The sequence below is a fragment of the Mytilus trossulus genome, chromosome 1, assembly GCF_036588685.1.
Source record: "Mytilus trossulus isolate FHL-02 chromosome 1, PNRI_Mtr1.1.1.hap1, whole genome shotgun sequence".
Classification (NCBI taxonomy): domain Eukaryota; kingdom Metazoa; phylum Mollusca; class Bivalvia; order Mytilida; family Mytilidae; genus Mytilus; species Mytilus trossulus.
In genome coordinates this window covers 43,882,437-43,900,936 of record NC_086373.1, presented here as the reverse complement: position 1 = coordinate 43,900,936, position 18,500 = coordinate 43,882,437, and the positions used below count along the sequence as shown (strand labels likewise).

The window sequence follows — 18,500 nt, the reverse complement described above, 5'->3', positions numbered from 1 at the left end:
ATGTATACAATTTATCTTTCCCAGCCAACAATGTTAAATATTCAGTCAACAAATGAGTTTTTTAATAAGCAACAATTAATTTTCTTGCACCACTCTTTACCAGACACAACTATTCAATCTTTCTTGTGTAAACCTCACCATAAAAAAAACCTGCTATAATTTGATATGGTAACAATGTACAATTTTTTTCAATTCGTGACATAATGTACAATATAACTGCTATCTTGTGATTTATTTGAGGGATTAAAATTTAATTCCCAGATTCATTACTTGTACCTGATACTTGCACATGCTTGATAAAAAAGAACACCCTAATCCAATTGAGTTCAATCAATTTACAAGTGAAGAAAGAAAAAACACAGACATAGCTGCAAAATCTTAATCAAATCTATAGGAGCTTAACAAAGAAGCTAAATTATAAAGCAAGAGTGAAATTTTCATAGATTCCTTATGTAATTTTTACTTTTACTTTAATTTGTATAACTAGGTGTAACTTATGTCGAAAATGTATGCCAACATTGCTTTTTTTGCAGATTTTTTCAGAAAAGCTAAGCTGGCCAGCCCTAAGCGTCTAAACACCTCCTTATAACACGACTTGGACATTTTTTTACATGGACATAATAGAGGTGATCCAAACAGAATTAACCATACCAAATACAATTTAAAGGTAATTACATTTTAATAAACCTGTCAGATATGTCATACATCAAATCAAAACTTGTGATTTCTGATCAACTAGAAAACCATTAACAATACATAAAGAGTAATCCACAAAAACATTATTTTCAATGAATTATATCATTAGATCAATGTACTGGTGATCAGGAAAATGTTCTTTCACTTCATTACACTAAGTCTGTGATGATTTGACAAATTCTTAAACCAAGAAAATCCTCAAACAACCAGGGGCTATTTATGATCCTCTAATCTGGGATAAATTGAATAAATAAATAGACATACCACAAAAAAGAAACCAAATATTATTTGAATGTCCAATCTGACTCATTTTCCTTTGTCGTCTCAATTAGCGACCACACTCCAGACCAATATTCAGATTTTAAAAACCTTTAAACTTCAGACAGTTTATAGAGTGTGTTTATGTTCTTATTTGTACATTAATTAATAAAACCAAATATGAATAACAAATAAATTTGTAAATTCCCATGTAGCCTATCTAATGGATATACTATCAAAAATATGTTAATTGTTCAATATAAATAAGTACAGACAATAAAACAAATATCTTTAGGCAAAAGAGTTAAAACAACTGAATTGGTCTCCCTAGCCGCCTCCTAGCAATTGTTATAGAGATACAACAATCAACCGTGTGATACACAAATGTATTGATAATTTATCAAATTATTTCCCCCCTCCCATCAAGAAAGTATTATTATTTCATGTCCCGATGATGATGCTCCCAGCAAGGATAGTACTGTGTAACATATCCTTGCTTCCACTTGCAAGCTGTTACAGTGCTACATTTATTAGAACATAAACCCCTTTCTGTTGTAAAATCACAGTTATTTTCTGTGTTTAAATTACTATAAACAGCATATCATTTTACTATAGGACAGTCTGTCCTTCCAATTTAATATCTTCATGGTATTTTCGTACTTTTCATTCAGTCCCACAACATGAGGTAAGATCATGTATGGTTAAATAAGGTCTCCTTCTTTATTACAGAATCTATTAGACATGTAAACATATAATATGCCCATCATGGAATGAAACACTACAATGTTTTCTATTTTGTCTTTTTCTGATTGTGACAAATGTCTTGTAGCACATAGGATTTCGTTTGTGAAGATTGAGGTTATGATAAATGTTTTAATAATGACTTTTGAACATTCGTTTTCTTGTCACAGTTCAGGAATATAATTATGTCTTGCAAAAAAGTGCATTTTGGAGCAGATTACATCAAAACAATTGTTTCCTAAACTTAATCAACAAAACAGACAAACAGATAGTTTTGTGTTTTTCTAGTGTTATACAACCATTAACCTAACTTCCTTCCTGGCTAACTATTTCTTGTATAAATATACTGCTTCATACCATTACACAAACCCTATGCCAAAAAACATCACTGCCTTGGGCATTTTCCAAAAAACATAATACATTATCCTTTAAATATTTGCTGATCTTTGGCTATCCATCTGTAATACGGAATTTGAAAATACTTTGGTTTCTGAAATGACCATAAACAAATGCTGACATTCAAAGAGTTTAATACGCCATGCAAAACAGTATGAACATATTTACTGAACTGAGAGGTAAATCTAAAAGATAGAAACTCCATGAATTATTGTAAACCTTTTTGAAATCAAATGATTTTCAATGACCATTATCAACCAATTTGGAATGAATGGCTGACTTGGAAGATGGAGCAGACATTTTCTGAAGAAAAGTCAATATATTTGTATTCTTATAATAATCTCATCTTTTTGAAGCAATCTAAAGGGAAGCCAAAAACTGAAGTGGCTCAATAGAATTAATGCAAAATGCACCATATGTTACCTTCATGTTACATGAAGTGAAATAATAATTAAAATTGTATTCTAAACTTAAATAGAATGCAATATGCAGTTTTTATATTTCCAGTTAAAAGAAGTCATCTGATCAAAACTTAATCCTCCACAAAAGTACATCATTTCTAATTATACATCACTTAGAAACAAAAAGCTTTATCTGATGTCAGATTTAATGGTCTGTGTCCTGACTTCCTCTCCTCTATCATTCCGGGGAAAGTTTGAAACCACAAAACAAATGGTACAAAACATTCACATACTACCTAATGTAATCCAAGTTATTGCTTTCAATTACTTTATATCACCTTCCCTAATAATTCATAATTAAATAATTATTAGTAAAAATATTCAGACATAAAATTAATTTCTTATCAGCAGGATGGCCTTGCCTTATGTAATATAAATAGAAATAGAATTGCTCGTTAATTACATTAGATCAGCATCACATCAAAACAATATTGAAATCATAGGATTTAGTTTATATTCTTTTAATCAGACATTGATTTGGTAAATTGATAAAAGGAGGAGAGATTCTCAATTAGTCCCAAATGTTTGCCTTCTTTCTGTGTCTATGAAACACACACAAGTACATACCACTTATACAAGTTAATTGGTTGCATGCAGAACCATCTCAGTCATCTGGCTGTGTGTAGTGTAAGATTTGGATGAAACAGACATTCATTCAATGAGAAATTGATGAGAAGAGGAACAGACATCTTCAAATTTTCACTGCTCAGCGAAAATGTGGCAATACTTTAAGAAATAAAAGGTTAATACTGCAAAACTGTTTACAAAGAGTACCATGATCTTTAAAAACTTGGATTACAGTTTTTTTTTTTAAAGGTTTTTTTAATAGCATGATTTCTTATGAAATGCTGAACATGAGTTAAAATGGGGCATATATACACAACCATATTAGTTCAACTTTAACTCAAATTTTCTTATTCAACATTAATGTTTAGATATGAATTATAGTTCAGATTCATCAACAGAAATAAGAAAGAAGGACGAAGCTATATCTAAAATCACAATAACAAAACATAGAATGATTGGGAAACACAGGTTGACTATATAAAACTATCTTTGCTAAAGTGAGGTCAGTTATAAACAATTTTGAATACTAGTAGATATAAATTATGTTCATAAAATTGTCAGATATGTACATGTATTACTGTTTTGTTTTGTATTGCTTAACCAATAATGTTTTCTATAAGCTAAGAAGGTTATCTTTAAAGCTTCAATATATCTATCTCTCTGGGTTATTTGTACTTCAACTACATCAAGTCCACAATTTTTTTAACTTTTAACTGATCAACATTTTGAAGATTTTTAAAAACTATCCGACGTCATTAATGAAGATCTATACTTGAGAGAAGACAGAAAGATATGTATCTTCAGAACAGCTGCATTGTACATCAAACCTTTATACCTGAGTAAAATCAACAACTTTTGTGCAACATTTCTACATATCTTTAGAACTCAGAGGCCACATTGGGGGAATTTTTTTTTTTTAAATATATTTCTTGACATTAAAATTCATTCAAAGAGTAAAAAGTCCATAATTTTTCCTATACATCTAGTACCAACATGATGTTACCCCCATCATTTCTAAATATATGTATGATATTGTATGTGAAATACTGAACAATTTCAAAATCAACCAAATTTAACCATGATTACAAAATTATGTAGACTCGTTAATAACTAAACAAGCAATCAAGTGATTATTGTGTTCAAATGTCACTCTAGCTTTCAAAATTAATTTTTCATCAGACAACTTCCTTTTGGAGCAAATTAGTGTTTAAAGCAAGTGTATAGCAAATTTAAAAGTTGCAGTCTTAGTTATCTAAAGGTCCAAATATTTTCCAAGTTTATATGATAATCAACACTTAGAGGTCTACTGGTTGGGGAAAAAAATTCCAAGGTTATTTGATATAATGAACAATAAAAAGATCATTGGTTGGAAAAATTGTTTCACCTGGATTAGCAATAACCCTTCTTCTTATTTTGTCTCTCTTCATTAGCCAACATCCACTTGTAAACATAAGAGAGGTCTGATAACTAATGAGTAAATAATTAATAAGTTATTGTTTATGTCAGCATGCCAGCTGAGAGGGGAAAATGGACAGTGCAATGTGTATATTTTTATACTTATTTACAAAAAGACGAAGAAAATTATTTTAACTATAAAACATTTCTAGACCAGATATAGGTACATACATTGTACTGTCAAGTCTGTATGAACTTTTTAAAAGTATACTGAGCAATGTCTGCAAATGGTAAATGACGTAACTCCCATGATCCAGATATCACAAGCAAAAAAAAATCAGCCAAAAAATGTCAGAAGTAGCATCTGATGAAGCTATATGTGCTGCTGTTTGTTTATTTTGACTTTACTTCAAATGTATTATAAAATTGAATACCTTCACATATCTGAGGTAAAATGAAACCAAATGACCTTCACCTATTTCTATGAGTGTTTCTCCCCCACCCTTTAACATGATTAGTATCAATAAATATTTTACTCTAATTCTTTTTTTTTATTTTTATTTCTTTGACCCCCAACTTCAAATGTAGATGGATATTATCAAACATTAGACTTGTTGTCCCGCACTATACCTCAAGTCTGACCCATAGACAACAATACACGGTTTATTATGTTCAGTTTATATATTCAAAGATAGTCTCCATACATAAAGATATCATTCTCCAATAGCTAGGTTATCAAAGAAATTTTCTTTTGAAGTTGTAATAATCCTAAAATCAAACCCATTTTTATTTTCTCCTTGACGTCCCGATTTCATTCATATGACAAAAGTATATCTATGTCCTGATGTTCAACCAAGCAGACTAATAGTTCAAACTAAAAACAACTCGTCTTTCAAACTGCCATGAACTTATTTTAAACTATTTTACTTTTATAAAATCTTCTTTTTTTCCCTTCAATCTTTATCTGCTATTTTATATCTCCAAATTTTTCCTACTTTTGTTTGGTGTTTAGTCTGATAAAGATGAATACACACACTATTAAATGTGGACCAAGAGATATAGAAATAAAAAGAAGTTTTGAATTGAAATAGGAGGAGAAAACTGCAAGGGAAAGTAATTTCAAGGTGAAAACATGGAAAATTCAACAAAGGAGTAATATTGAATTATTAAAGCAGAGCATTGATGATCCAGGAGGAGTTCCGGGGCTTGGACCCCCCCTTTTGTTTGGCAACTCAATGCATTTGAATGGGGACATATAGTTGAAAGCCCCCCAACCCCCCTTTTAAAATGGCTGGATCCACCCCTGCAAAGATATCAAGGAATACAAGATGCATCAATAAACTAGAAAGTAATAAATGAGTAGATTTGTATGATTATTATCCATCATCAGATTGTTCAGGTGTCTAACACAAACTTTAGCACTCTTGGTAATATTGAGACAACACAACATGCAGTTCTTATTGGTGGAGGGAGCAAGAGTACCAAAAGAGAATTATTTTAGTCAAATAATTGGCCACTGAGTTAACCAGAAAGCAATAAAGGAGTCAATTTGTAGTACTTAGTTAACCTGGGTAAACTTTTAAAAACTAGATATGTACTAGTTTACTAAGAAAGCAAAAAGTGAAAAGTTGTGGTACTAAACCTTGAAACGATAAGTGAGTAAAGTAAGCCAGACAACTAGCAGATATGAATTTGCAGTAGAAATTCAGACAGCAGCAAGATATTTATCTGAAATTTAAAAAAAAACCAGCAAATAACAAATTAGAGTTTTGAGAGTAACCATGTGGACACACAGCAGTATATAGGGGTTGAACATAAAAGATAATAGAAAGCATTTAGGACAAAGTTTTGCAAGATGGATTGATAAAGAGAGTTCAATGTAAGAATGAAAGAAGAGATGATGGGAAGGGATGACAGAGCAATAGTAAGAAGCAAAGACAGCAATTTGTCTTCAAACAACATTAATATTACTTTATGTATGTGATACACTTCAAAGATTATCATTTGATAACATTTAAATTACTTTTAGTGGAAGAATATGCATATATAGGTCATCATGATCTACATCATATTTCTTTTTTGCTAAAGTCAAATATTTAGAAAGTGACTTACTTTTAAGATAATGAAGTCCATTGTCTGGAAATAAATCCAAAACAATATCTAGATCCTTGTCTGTCAAAGAAATATCTATCTGGATGTCATTTTCGTCTTCCAAAAAGAGTATCATAATCCCATAAACATTAACAACTCTTTCTCAATCTCATGAATGTCAATTTTTACATAACGTTAATCAATTGCAAAATAATTCCTTTATAAATTAATATACACTGAATCAATGAATTTCACCTTTTACTGTACATTTTAGTTGATAACTATCCAAACCAGTAAAATTTTCAAAATATATTTATCCAAAATTCTTAATAGAAATACAAATATCCCAAATTTGTGAAGCAGTTTAATTCCTCATTACTGATCTCTGACTAAGCTACAGTTAGTTACTGTTTCTATAATTTGGATAATGCCAGCCTCCTCTTACAATCTCTCTTATCTCCAAGCCCCAAACTAAACAGATGTTTTCTGACTTAAAAACTATTCAATGTTGCACATCCTTGATGTGATAGTTGCATACCGTCTCTGACTCTTCACGCGATCCTATGGTATGAAAACTTTGGTAATTGACGTACCAGGTATTTGCACACTTCTCCCAACACCTGAGGAATTACTCCAGCTAGCGTAAAATATAAATATATATCTTTCTGATCATTATAAAAAGAGAAAGCACTTTCTCAAGTTTCCATCTGGCAAATAAAATGTGTAAAAAATCAGTATTGTTTCACTGCCTATGTGTATTCTCTCTCTCAGTCCAATGAACTGCCCATCCAATTAATACCTGTGTAATCTCCCTCTTCTTAATTAAATCCAGGTGTTGTAGTATATAAGATCAAATTGCTTACAATATTACAGCCAAGTAAACCAAATACTTTTTTGTATAAAAATCCACTAAGTATGATCTATCAGCTTTTTTCTCTCTCTCTTTTGGTCAGGTGACCTGAGCCCTAACTAACACAAAGGTCTCTATTTCACTGATTAACCTGGTAGCTCAATATCATCCACTTGAAGTTACTTACTTTAGATAAGTATGAAATTATTTGAAGTCCTGCATTTCCTTTTATGAGCCTGTTTAACTTAACTATGAAAAAGATTTAAAACGGGGAGTTGATTTGTCCATACCATTCACCTGTAAGATTTTATTAAAGCGACCAGTAGTATTTCACACACTATGGCAATAATTTATGTAACGATTACTCCTGTATTATACCACAACTTTATCACAGGTAAAAATCTTCTCCACAACAATTATAATATACAACTATTACAATAATATTTTTCCACCGTTTATGACAATTTTCATTCCTGCGGGCTAAAACATGATTTTCTCTTTTAGGAACAAGTTTATCACAATAGCTAAGTTAGACTTTGCTTGATCACAAACACTAGTTGACCACCCTGTCTGTATATCTGGAGGGTGACCCTTGCCTTGTTTTACCTGTACACCCATGTTGATTTAATGTAAATATCACTTATTGATAATCTATTGCCAATACTTCCTAAATATACTTGATCAGTGATCTATACCTAATACATAATATGGCCCCTTATTATCTTTGTAAACAATCAGCTGATAATTAAGTCTTAATTATCAATCCCTGATGACTATCATGAAAAGGTGACAGAAATATCTTTTCAAAGTATTTTTAGTGCCATAATGATTAAAGCAGACTATTGTTTTCAGAAATATGTCAAGTATTTGAAAAAAATATAGCAGTTCATTGGTGATCAATCTTATCAGGCTAAATAAAGGTATTGAAATTAAAATTCTGAACCCGCTTTCTAATCTGGCAGAGTGAACAGCTAAAAAGACTTTTGCACTAATAAGATAGAAAATAATCAAAATTGATCTGATAATCCCTAGAAAATCTGCATGGAATTCAAATACTTTGTCCGATTTAACAACATTTCTTTTACCTTACACAATTTATTACATATGATTCCAATCCAACATCATCTTATTTTAATTCAGACTGGGGAAATAAATCAGCTTAAAGCTAATTTAATGCTGTATTTGAGTTTCAAATTTTATTTTTCAGAGATGAAAGTCCAATAATTATGTTTGAGCAAAAAACTTTTTTCAGGTTTTATCTTTAGTACTTTGTGTCTCTCATGTTCATAAAAGTGAAGGAAACATGGACAACTCCTTATAAACAAAAGACAAACAAACAAATTGAGAAGGAAGTAATTACAGGTTTATACCATAGACAGAATAACTCTAGGCTAGACAGGCAACTTGTTGCCCCCATTGAAAACATAAAAAAAATATTTTTCAAATAATATAAAACAAATTTAGGACCATTTAAAACAGTTTATGTCATATATTGATCTCTTTATTATATAAAGTTATTGTTGTGGCTTGACTGGATTCCAAAAGAAAGGTTATGGAATGGTGGTACACATTCCATTGGAAATAAGATGACATGCTTTCGTGGGTTATCCTGGGAAAGATATCAACTTGAGAGTGTATTTTAGTATTACCGTATTTATTACATTTCAAATTTTGAATTTCACATATTTTCAAACTGAAAGTTTTTAAGTAATAAAATATATGACTTAAACCTGATACAATGGCAAATAATAGCAATATTATATTGCAGACAATTAAAGCAATTCAATCATACACTTCATGACTATAGTATTTCTGGTGTAAGGAAGAACCAGGATAATCAAATTGTGTTCTTTTGAAGGTATTTCTGAGATGATGCTATTAATTGTCATTATTGATAATAGAAAAAAAATCTTATTCACTTGGTTAAAGTCAGGGAAACTTAATTGGTTTATTAATTGAAATTAGACTTTAGGCTAGCTTTCAGTGAGTGACAGTACTCTTTCATCATCTTTGTCCTTTAGTACTTATACTTAAGTTACTTTTGTACAATACAAGTACTGATATAAATTTTCCAACAATTTTTTACAGATTATGGGAGCATGTTTTACCCATTTTTTTTGTCTCAGTCTGTCATGAGTCAGAAATCTGTTATTCAATAGCTTCTCTTGGCCATATATTTTTTTTCAAAATAAGCCATTGTTTTTCTTTTTAATTGTTTCACATTGAAGAGACATTAATTGTTGAAATGGTAATCTAGTGCAATAAAATTGTACTGTTTATGTTATTATTCATATTCAGAACTTTTAATGCTTTGCACATTTCGTTTTATGTTGGGGCATTTATTCCTTGCTATATATATCACCAGGTAAGGGTTTTGCTCATTGTTGAGAGCCATACATGAAACTGTTGACTTCCTTGTCCTTTGGTTGCTTATGGATATTTTTCTATTTGGGAATCCTTACCACATACCTCTACTTTTTTCATTATTTTATTCAGCAACATAATTATTGACTGTGGTCTATGTCAAGTAACTTATAAAACCTTTTTATATGAGGTTTTATACTCTATATCCTTTCTTTTCAATATGAAGCAACCAACCAAAAAATCTATGAAAAGCAAATTAAGAACAATAGCATTTCAGGCAATGCCAAAATGTGCATTGAAGTCATTTATGTAACTTGCTTTCATTTATTTTCAGGTTTTATTTCATTACAAATTGGTATTTAAAATTGAAAATTCTTCATACAAGATATTATTATTTGACATAAATATATATTCAACTAATGAAAAGGCCAACATTTAAAGATATAATGTTCTATGAGTAGGCATGACTTCAATTTTCTATTTTTCCCTGATCCAACAAGACAAATATCAGCTTACTCATAAATCTCTCACTTTTCATGACTTATTTCTTCCAATAATAAACTGCAAATTACTGGAGATTTCCTGATGGTTTTTCATCCCTACTTATTTCATCTCTAAAGGGTATTAAAACTGTTTCTATAGCAACCTGTCATATTCCATTCTAGTGACAAATACAGAAAAAGATGGAAAGCTCATTAGGTCAGAAGAAATCACTTCCACCTTCAATTGCAACAGCATCAGTATTTTAGTACATAGCAACAAGTAAACAATATTGATTTTAACAAACCAAATTAATTGTTCTTTTCTCTCAATTTTTCTTAAATAAATTTCAACTAAATGAAACTATGAACCTTTTGTGTGACTAAAGGGAAGTAACTCTGATTTACCTACATTATTTAAAGAGGTAGTCATGTTATAATCACAGTACTGAATTTACTGACAATTTAAAATAAGACCAAATAGAGGCAATAAAACTAAAAAAAAAATACAGTAAAATGTTCCTGCATTTTAAAAATATTTAACTTGAATATACTATAACTCAATTAAATGTTTACACCCAATTAACTAAATATAAAACTCTGATAGATTTCTTACTGAAATATTTAGTGAAGTCACGTCAACTTAAATACAGAGACCTACCAAAATCATTTCTACCTTTCAAAACAATACAATGTCTTTAGGTAGGACTAGCACAAGAAATCCATTGAAAGAAATAGAAGTTTACATAAATAAATGGATTCAAATCCTTAAAGCATTAAATGCTTACAAACAAACAAACAAACTCAGAATTTACTTATTTTTCTTACAGCTAATAAAATAATTATCAGTATTTTTCCAGTAACTATGATAAAAGTTCAATAAAAGTATTTTGAATTTACACTTTACTAAATTGTTGGCTGTGATACAGTTATGCTAGGACACAGATCTATATTACAATTTCTATGATATTACTAGCCTCTAAATGTCTTTCACTAGGACAAGCTTATGGTTACATTTTCCATAGGGTACCACTGGTGTACCCTATTTTTTTTCTCAAAGACTACACAAACTAGAGAAAAACGGGTAGCAGTTGTGTTACTAGAAATGCCAGTGTTGCAATACAACTAAAAACATATATAGGGTCATGCAGCTCCTGAAAAAGGCATATTTTGAATGGCTTTGACGTGCTGAAATGAAAGATATTTTCTATACTTTGTCACATGTGAATATGATTTTCTGCAATTTCTAAACCTAATTTGATAAGCTTTTGATTAAATGTAATTCCAACCCTGTATCATCCAATCAGACACCCACAGGATTCTATTCTGAGTACCATCTTGGGGTTAAAAGCTTGCTGGTAAAATGTAAACAAATAACAAGTCAAATCTAAGACTTAAAAATGGTACTTCGCAAGATCTGGTTTGCGCTAATCCAGTTTTAATTAGCGTGGGGCACTGTCTTCCTGCGGATAAGTGTTCCAGTGTACTAGCACTCTAAAGTCCTGCAATTACGGTAGGCTAGCACAAAGCAGTCAAAATATACATACACCCTTTGGTTTTTTATTTATTTTATTATATTTATTTTTTTCACTTTTCTTTTTTCTAGTACATACAAAACATCCCACTAAATATTATTGCAAAACTCACATACACAAATTTAGGCTTATTGTGGTTTATACATAATATTTGGCATATAAATTCACATACACAATTTGGCATATCAAAATTATCCGCTCTTTACTTGGCTGCTGGTGTACCAGGGCAACGTTGCTGCCGTTCACTGCTGTTTGCTTGGCCAAGCTCTCCTCCTGTTCCTACTTCCGGTGGCTCCGTGTTTAATAATTATTTATTTATTTTGTTTTATTTTATTTTTATTTTTATACAAAATTATTTCTATATTATTTTATTATATTTATTTTTATAGTCTTTTATTATTTTTAATTATTTTATTATTTACTTAATCTTAAATTTTTTACTTTTTTTATTCATTTATTTATACAAATTCTGCTTTTTAAATTTTTGTTTTTATTAAACTTTCTTACCATTCTAAGTTAATTAAATTACCACATGGTAAAAATAAAAGAATTTAATGCCCAAAAAGGCGCAAGCCAGGGCCTACTGTGCAAGGGCTGTATAGCCAGTCAAGGTCGTTAAAAACTTCCATTTGTTTGTTGTAAACAAATAATTGCGCTCTTGTAACCTTATGGTATTTTTTGGCATAAAGGCCAACGAATTAAGTATGTAATATCTTAATAAAGAAAATCATTTTTTAGATATTCAACGGATATATTAAAACCAGAAGTATTTTTAATCACAATCATCTGAATCAATTAAAATCTAGTGAAGCCTCCTTGGCCGCTTGTCACATTTCACCTTTGACTGACAGGAGTGAAATCAAACAAATCATGTGCAATACCATGCCACAGGCAGTAATGGTTTAAACAGCTGGACATGATCTACTGGTTTTACACTGCCCATCAAACATGCCATTTAATATCAATAATTAAAATTTAAGCATGTGACATGTGTCAAAACAGCAATATAATTTTCTGCTCAATTGACTTTACATGCTGTGACAAAATAAATAAACCATAAAACTTTCCTATAGTTTACACTTCCTCAGAACTAAATATTTAACTAGCTAGAAAACCATAAAGTCTTGTATCTCCTTCTGTCTTAATCTTAAATGTCAAATAAAGGAGATATCAGGAAGTTCACAAACAAATAGAAAGAAAATTAACCAAATCAAATAGTTTTTTAAGACAAAAATCTATCATGTTATTAAATAATTTTTTGACAACTTGTCTTTCATGCTACTCAGTATGATATTATGAGATAAACAATAAATGTACAAAGATTGCACGATTTACTTACTTCCAAGGCGTCAGAATAATTAAAAAGTCTTTACATCAACTAATGTAAAGTTAATTAAAACAAATTTTCACTATTTACAGATGTTGATAATGAGTTTGACAAATTGTTTAATTGAGACTTACATATTTCTGATGTCTACGATTCTGACATTGGCAAGGTGGGTAGTCCATTTTTCTCCAATAAATATTTGACATCCTGCCTTTAATGTTATCCAATACAAATAGTAAATCATTTTTACTTATCTAATAATTATTTATAATCAAAAATATACAAATCTCTTGTAAAAATAAACAAACACCTTACCTGTGTTTTTAATTGTAATTTGCCAACCTTTTGATCTTTACATAACTGAATTAGGCCAATCAAAATAAAAACAGATTCTAGAGTTGTACTTTATAGGTTGTTTTTATAAAAAAAGAAATCCTTCATTGATTATTTAAGAGTAGAAGTATCTGACTTCTGCAAATATGCAGGGATGACAATACAGGGGGTGGCAGTTGGAGGATAACAGAAGTGATGAAAAATAACAGGTGTTAATCAAAGTACTGAGTCTGAAGTACTGAACATCGGATGACCCCAAGTTTTTGTGGATGGTCAAAACACAGCACATAAAAAATCAACAGACATGTAATAAAATGACAAGTGTTAAAAAATAACAGAACTGTAATTAATAATAGGTAATTAAAAAATATAACAGGCTAGATGGGGAGATGGGGGTTAAGGGGTTGAAAGCCTTCGAGCCATCAGGAATATGAAAATATTTTTATGAGTTTTCGTTGAAAAAATGAATTTATAAAGTAACATAAATAGATATCTTTCTGGCAACAATACATTGGAATGTTCACACTGTCAATGCGATGTAAAAATCACACCAAAATTTTAAAACTTGGGAGAAAACTTTTTTCCAAGAGAGCATTATGGAAAACAAAATTCAACGAATAACAGATAACACCATAGTCAATGGAAAAATATGTGAAAACCAAATGCTCAGCAGGGCACAGCTTTATAAGACTGCAGAGGTCAAACCCTGAACAGTTGAACAAGTATGGACACAACATTTAAGCCTGATACAGCTCTGAATTTGGATTGTGATTAAATAGTTGACACAACTTAGGTTTGTGACACATAATGAATGTGGTCTTAAGAACTTAAACTTAAAAACTTATATAAAAATTTTAAATTGGTTATTTACCTATTATGGTCTAATATCCAAAATCTAAATACATGGTTAGATTCAGCATATCATAGAACCCCAAGAATTCAATTTTTGATGAAATCAAATAAATATGATAAATTTTAAACCCTTTAGACCTCAATCTGGTCCAATTTGATAACCGGGGCCAAATATTAAAAATCTAAACACATGGTTAGATTCAGCATATTGAAGAACCCCATATATTCAATTTTTGTTGAAATCAAACAATTTAGTTTAATTTTTGACAATTTGGACATTAATGTAGACCAATTTGAAAACGGGACAATACGATGCAATTAGATATTTCTTGCTATTGCTCACTACAGTGCAATATTGAAGATTTCTTGCTACTGTGCACTGACTGTGCAATTGAAAATTCCTTGCTATTGCAAAATACTGTGCAAATGAAGATTTCTTGCTATTGCACAATACTTAATATAATAATTTTGGACCAAATTCATTGGGACCAAAACTCCCAAAATCAACCCAAACCTTCCTTTTGTGGTCATAGACCTTGTGTTAAAATTTCATAGATTTCTATTTACTTATACTAAAGTAATTGTGTGAAAACCAAGAAAAAGCTTATTTGGGCCCTTTTGGGCCCCTAATTCCTAAACTGTTGGGATCAAAGCACCCAAAATTAATCCCAACCGTCCTTTTATGGTCATAAACTTTGTGTTTAAATTTTATAGATTTCTATTTACTTTTACTAAAGTTAGGATGGGAAAACCAAATGTCTTCGGATGACAACGACAACGACGATTTTCAATATTTGCGGTCATATAAAAACCAAACCACATTAATGCAATAAACAATACAAAGGATACACTATGACCACAACCTTAATTCTCCTCCCCAAAAACTCTGCTTCTCTCAATGCAAAGATTTAGCCTGACCATATTATTATGCTTAAAATCGCTTATTTTGGATAATGGTTTTGGCTGTTCTATATCATACATAATTTAGAATGAAATACTTGTGTATCATATTTGTGTTTTATTTTTATTTGTTATGTGAATACTAATTATAGATTATTTTGTCCATTCAGGAAGGTCAAGCAAAACAGATGATCCAACTTGACCATGTATAAATAAACCACCTGACTTTGTAAGACCAAACAAAAATATTTGTCTAGCCTTATACAGGTGATCCTTTCATCTTTCACCCAGTGGAGTCTAAGGTAATTCAATTATCATTAATCATCTTTTAATAATCAATTCTGCTCACAGATCAATTACTGATTTGATTAGGGTGACTCATTATAAAATAGATTTTTTCACCTTTGCCCAATCAATACCAAAAAAATTCCTGAACATCAACCGGATTATAACAAACAACCAGATTTGTAGAAAAACATAATACTTTTGTTTAGAATTAGTGAAAAACATAATACCTTTGTTTAGAATTAGTGATATAAGAGAAAGCCTGTGATTTACATCTTCGTTATGGTAGTGCAGACAAAGCTAATGGAATTGAAAGTAAACAAAATTTATCAATGACCATTTTTTTTTTCAAACACAAATTTTGATACCTTATTTTCACTACAAAATGAACTGTCAACACACACAAATATAATAGACATGAAGAACCCATGTTAATCAGCTCATGTAATTCTTATAGTTTAAAGAAATTCACTTACTGTAGTATGAAGAGGTGAACTTAACTCCCATAAGACATTCTATCATTGAGTATTTGCACCTGGAAGTTGTCTTGACATTACAACCTATGCACCGACTGCACACAGATTACAAGTTGAACCCTGTTGAAGTTAATACTGTGTCAATGTTAATATACACATGGGGGCTTGTGGGAAAATTGGTGCTAAATCAAATCCAGGAAATTTGAAAAATCTGCAATGAATGAACTTAAATCATAAATGGGGATTCAATAGGTATTCCTTATCTGAATAACAATCATTAATTATGAAATCTGTTATCTTTTGGTTGTGAGTGGTATCATACATCACTCTCTTTGTTCTTCTTGGAATACATTCAAATACAGAGAGAATATTTTGGCAAAGTAATTCTCAAATGTTACTGTTTCACTACATACCTGATAAACTCTCTTTGCTTCAAGTAACCCCAACCCTGTGTAGTGAACAGTTTTTTGGTCATTAACATTGTTTTATGATGAAGTTTTAAAAATCAAATAAACAAATATTTGAATAATTCCTCTGCAGTCTTGTAACATTGGAAACCTTAGTGGTCCATTCTAAAGCCTTGTTATAATGGAGGAGTGATTGAAGTTACGCTTCAAATTGTATCATTACATTCTAACCAATTCTAGCTTAATTTCAGATTTCATTCACAGGGGAACCTGAGTTTTTTATTGTAGAATTTTGTGGTGTCTAAATAGTCTCATGAAAAATTCACATTTTTCTAAAAGTTTTGTTCTATTTTTTGTTTACAGGATCGTGTCTGAAGTTTTGAAAATATTATTAGATAATGTTTAAAAGTAAACCAACAAATTGGAAACAAAAAGGACTTGTGGCTGAGGCCTTGCATATTAATAAAGCCCTTGCACAGGTAAAAGTTGACATATGTAATGGGCTCAATCTAATCTGTTAAGTTTTATTCTTATTTAAAAGTTTAAACTGGACTGAGGAAAATTAATTGACGATTTTGTATACTTTTTCAATTCAGGTAGTCTTGCTCTAAAGGAATCACAATACATCAAGGGTAGATAATTTCATTTGCAATATTTGAAGTTAGATACCCTTGTCATCAACAAACATCCTGTGTGGTTCCGGATCACATGTGCACTTCTTTGACTATCTCCTCCCTCTTATCCCTAAATCATCCCCCAAACAATGATGCCTTACAGTACCTAATAAACACAGACATTTAATTCAATTACCTGAAAAAAGATTTATTACATGAATTTATTTCCACACTGATAAATGTAAAACTGACTTTGATGTCTGGTTTGATGTAGATATTTTTAAGAGTAATCTGTAATAAAATTGACTTATGAAAGGATACCTGATTGAGAAGGAGATTAACAAGAATCATTTGCCTTTCATATCTAATGTTCAAAATTAAAAAAATATATATGTTTTACAAGGTAAAGAATATTCCTATTGAATTAATGCTCTAGTATCAAATAAATTAGTTTCTTAAATTTCTATAAATAGATTTTATATTTCTGAAGGAACTACAATAGACATTTAAAGACTCAGATATATTTTTTGCTAGTAATCCCACATGTACTTAATCACAAATCTATTGATTCAAGCATTTTTTAGCGAGTATTTTTTTTTATGTGAAAAAAGTCCAGCTTAAGAGTTTGATAGGGTGAAGATCAGTCTTTCATGTTTCCCCAGAAGAACTTACCTCAATAGCCCCAATGTATTGATTGATTGGTCATTGCTTTATGCTGCATCAGCACAAAAAACTTCAATCACTTACTTTAACTGAACATGCAATATGCAAAAATATTTGTTAGGAACAAACATATTTCGACTAACATTTTTCTTCATCAAAACTAACATGATTATTATATCAACCTGTAATTAATGAATTTTTCCTTTCTCTTTCTTTTATTATTCTACAGTTTGAAAAATATTATCTGAGTATATTGAAAGCTATTGGAGTATTTGATAAATGACTTTCATAATGAAATAAAACATTAGCGAAATTGGATTCACAATACATTGCCAAGTACTGGCATTAAGGTCCTATGGGACAAGTGTGACTTCAAATTTCTATTTGCTTAACAATTTTGAATGTTTTAAATGTAAGATAAATAAGAACCACTCAAATTTATTTTGCATTAAACAAATTTGCCAGACTGCAATTTGAAATATTAGACATGCAATAAATCTGATTTGAATGCAGGAATATATAGTCAAGTGTGTAGGGGGTGGAAAGTCCAGTTGTAAATCAAGTTTGTTTTTCTGAAATTCTCAAATGTACAATTAAAAACAGTTTCAATTTTGTGCAGACATTTCAATCATTTTCTGTGATCATTTGATAGAATAAGTAAAAGGTTAAAAACCTGTATGCAGAGGATCAGTAAAACTGTTGCTATGAGCACCATATGTACTCTTCAAGCTTGACTCATGTTTTAATCATCAGAAAACATTCATAAAATATTTTAATATGTTTGTATTGAAACCATATCTGCCCTTAAGG

General features: G+C 30.4%; 1 protein-coding gene across 8 annotated transcripts in view; it reads right to left on the bottom strand.

The window, feature by feature from the left end:
• Positions 1-18,500, bottom strand: part of LOC134725131 (E3 ubiquitin-protein ligase PDZRN3-B-like) — a 142,286-nt gene that overhangs the window by 63,275 nt on the left and 60,511 nt on the right. The window contains exon 1 of one of the 8 annotated variants that reach the window (XM_063588744.1): positions 16,007-16,028. The exons of 4 other annotated variants lie outside the window; for them this stretch is intronic. Coding sequence is in view for 2 of the 4 variants with exons in the window: in XM_063588716.1 (XP_063444786.1) it covers positions 13,295-13,366 (72 nt within the window). In the remaining 2 variants the exon portion in view is untranslated. Of the gene's footprint in view, positions 1-6,626; positions 8,055-13,294; positions 13,403-15,208; positions 15,231-16,006; positions 16,029-18,500 lie in introns of those variants that run through there. 3 more of the 8 variants (XM_063588754.1, XM_063588716.1, XM_063588734.1) reach the window with 3 other exon arrangements.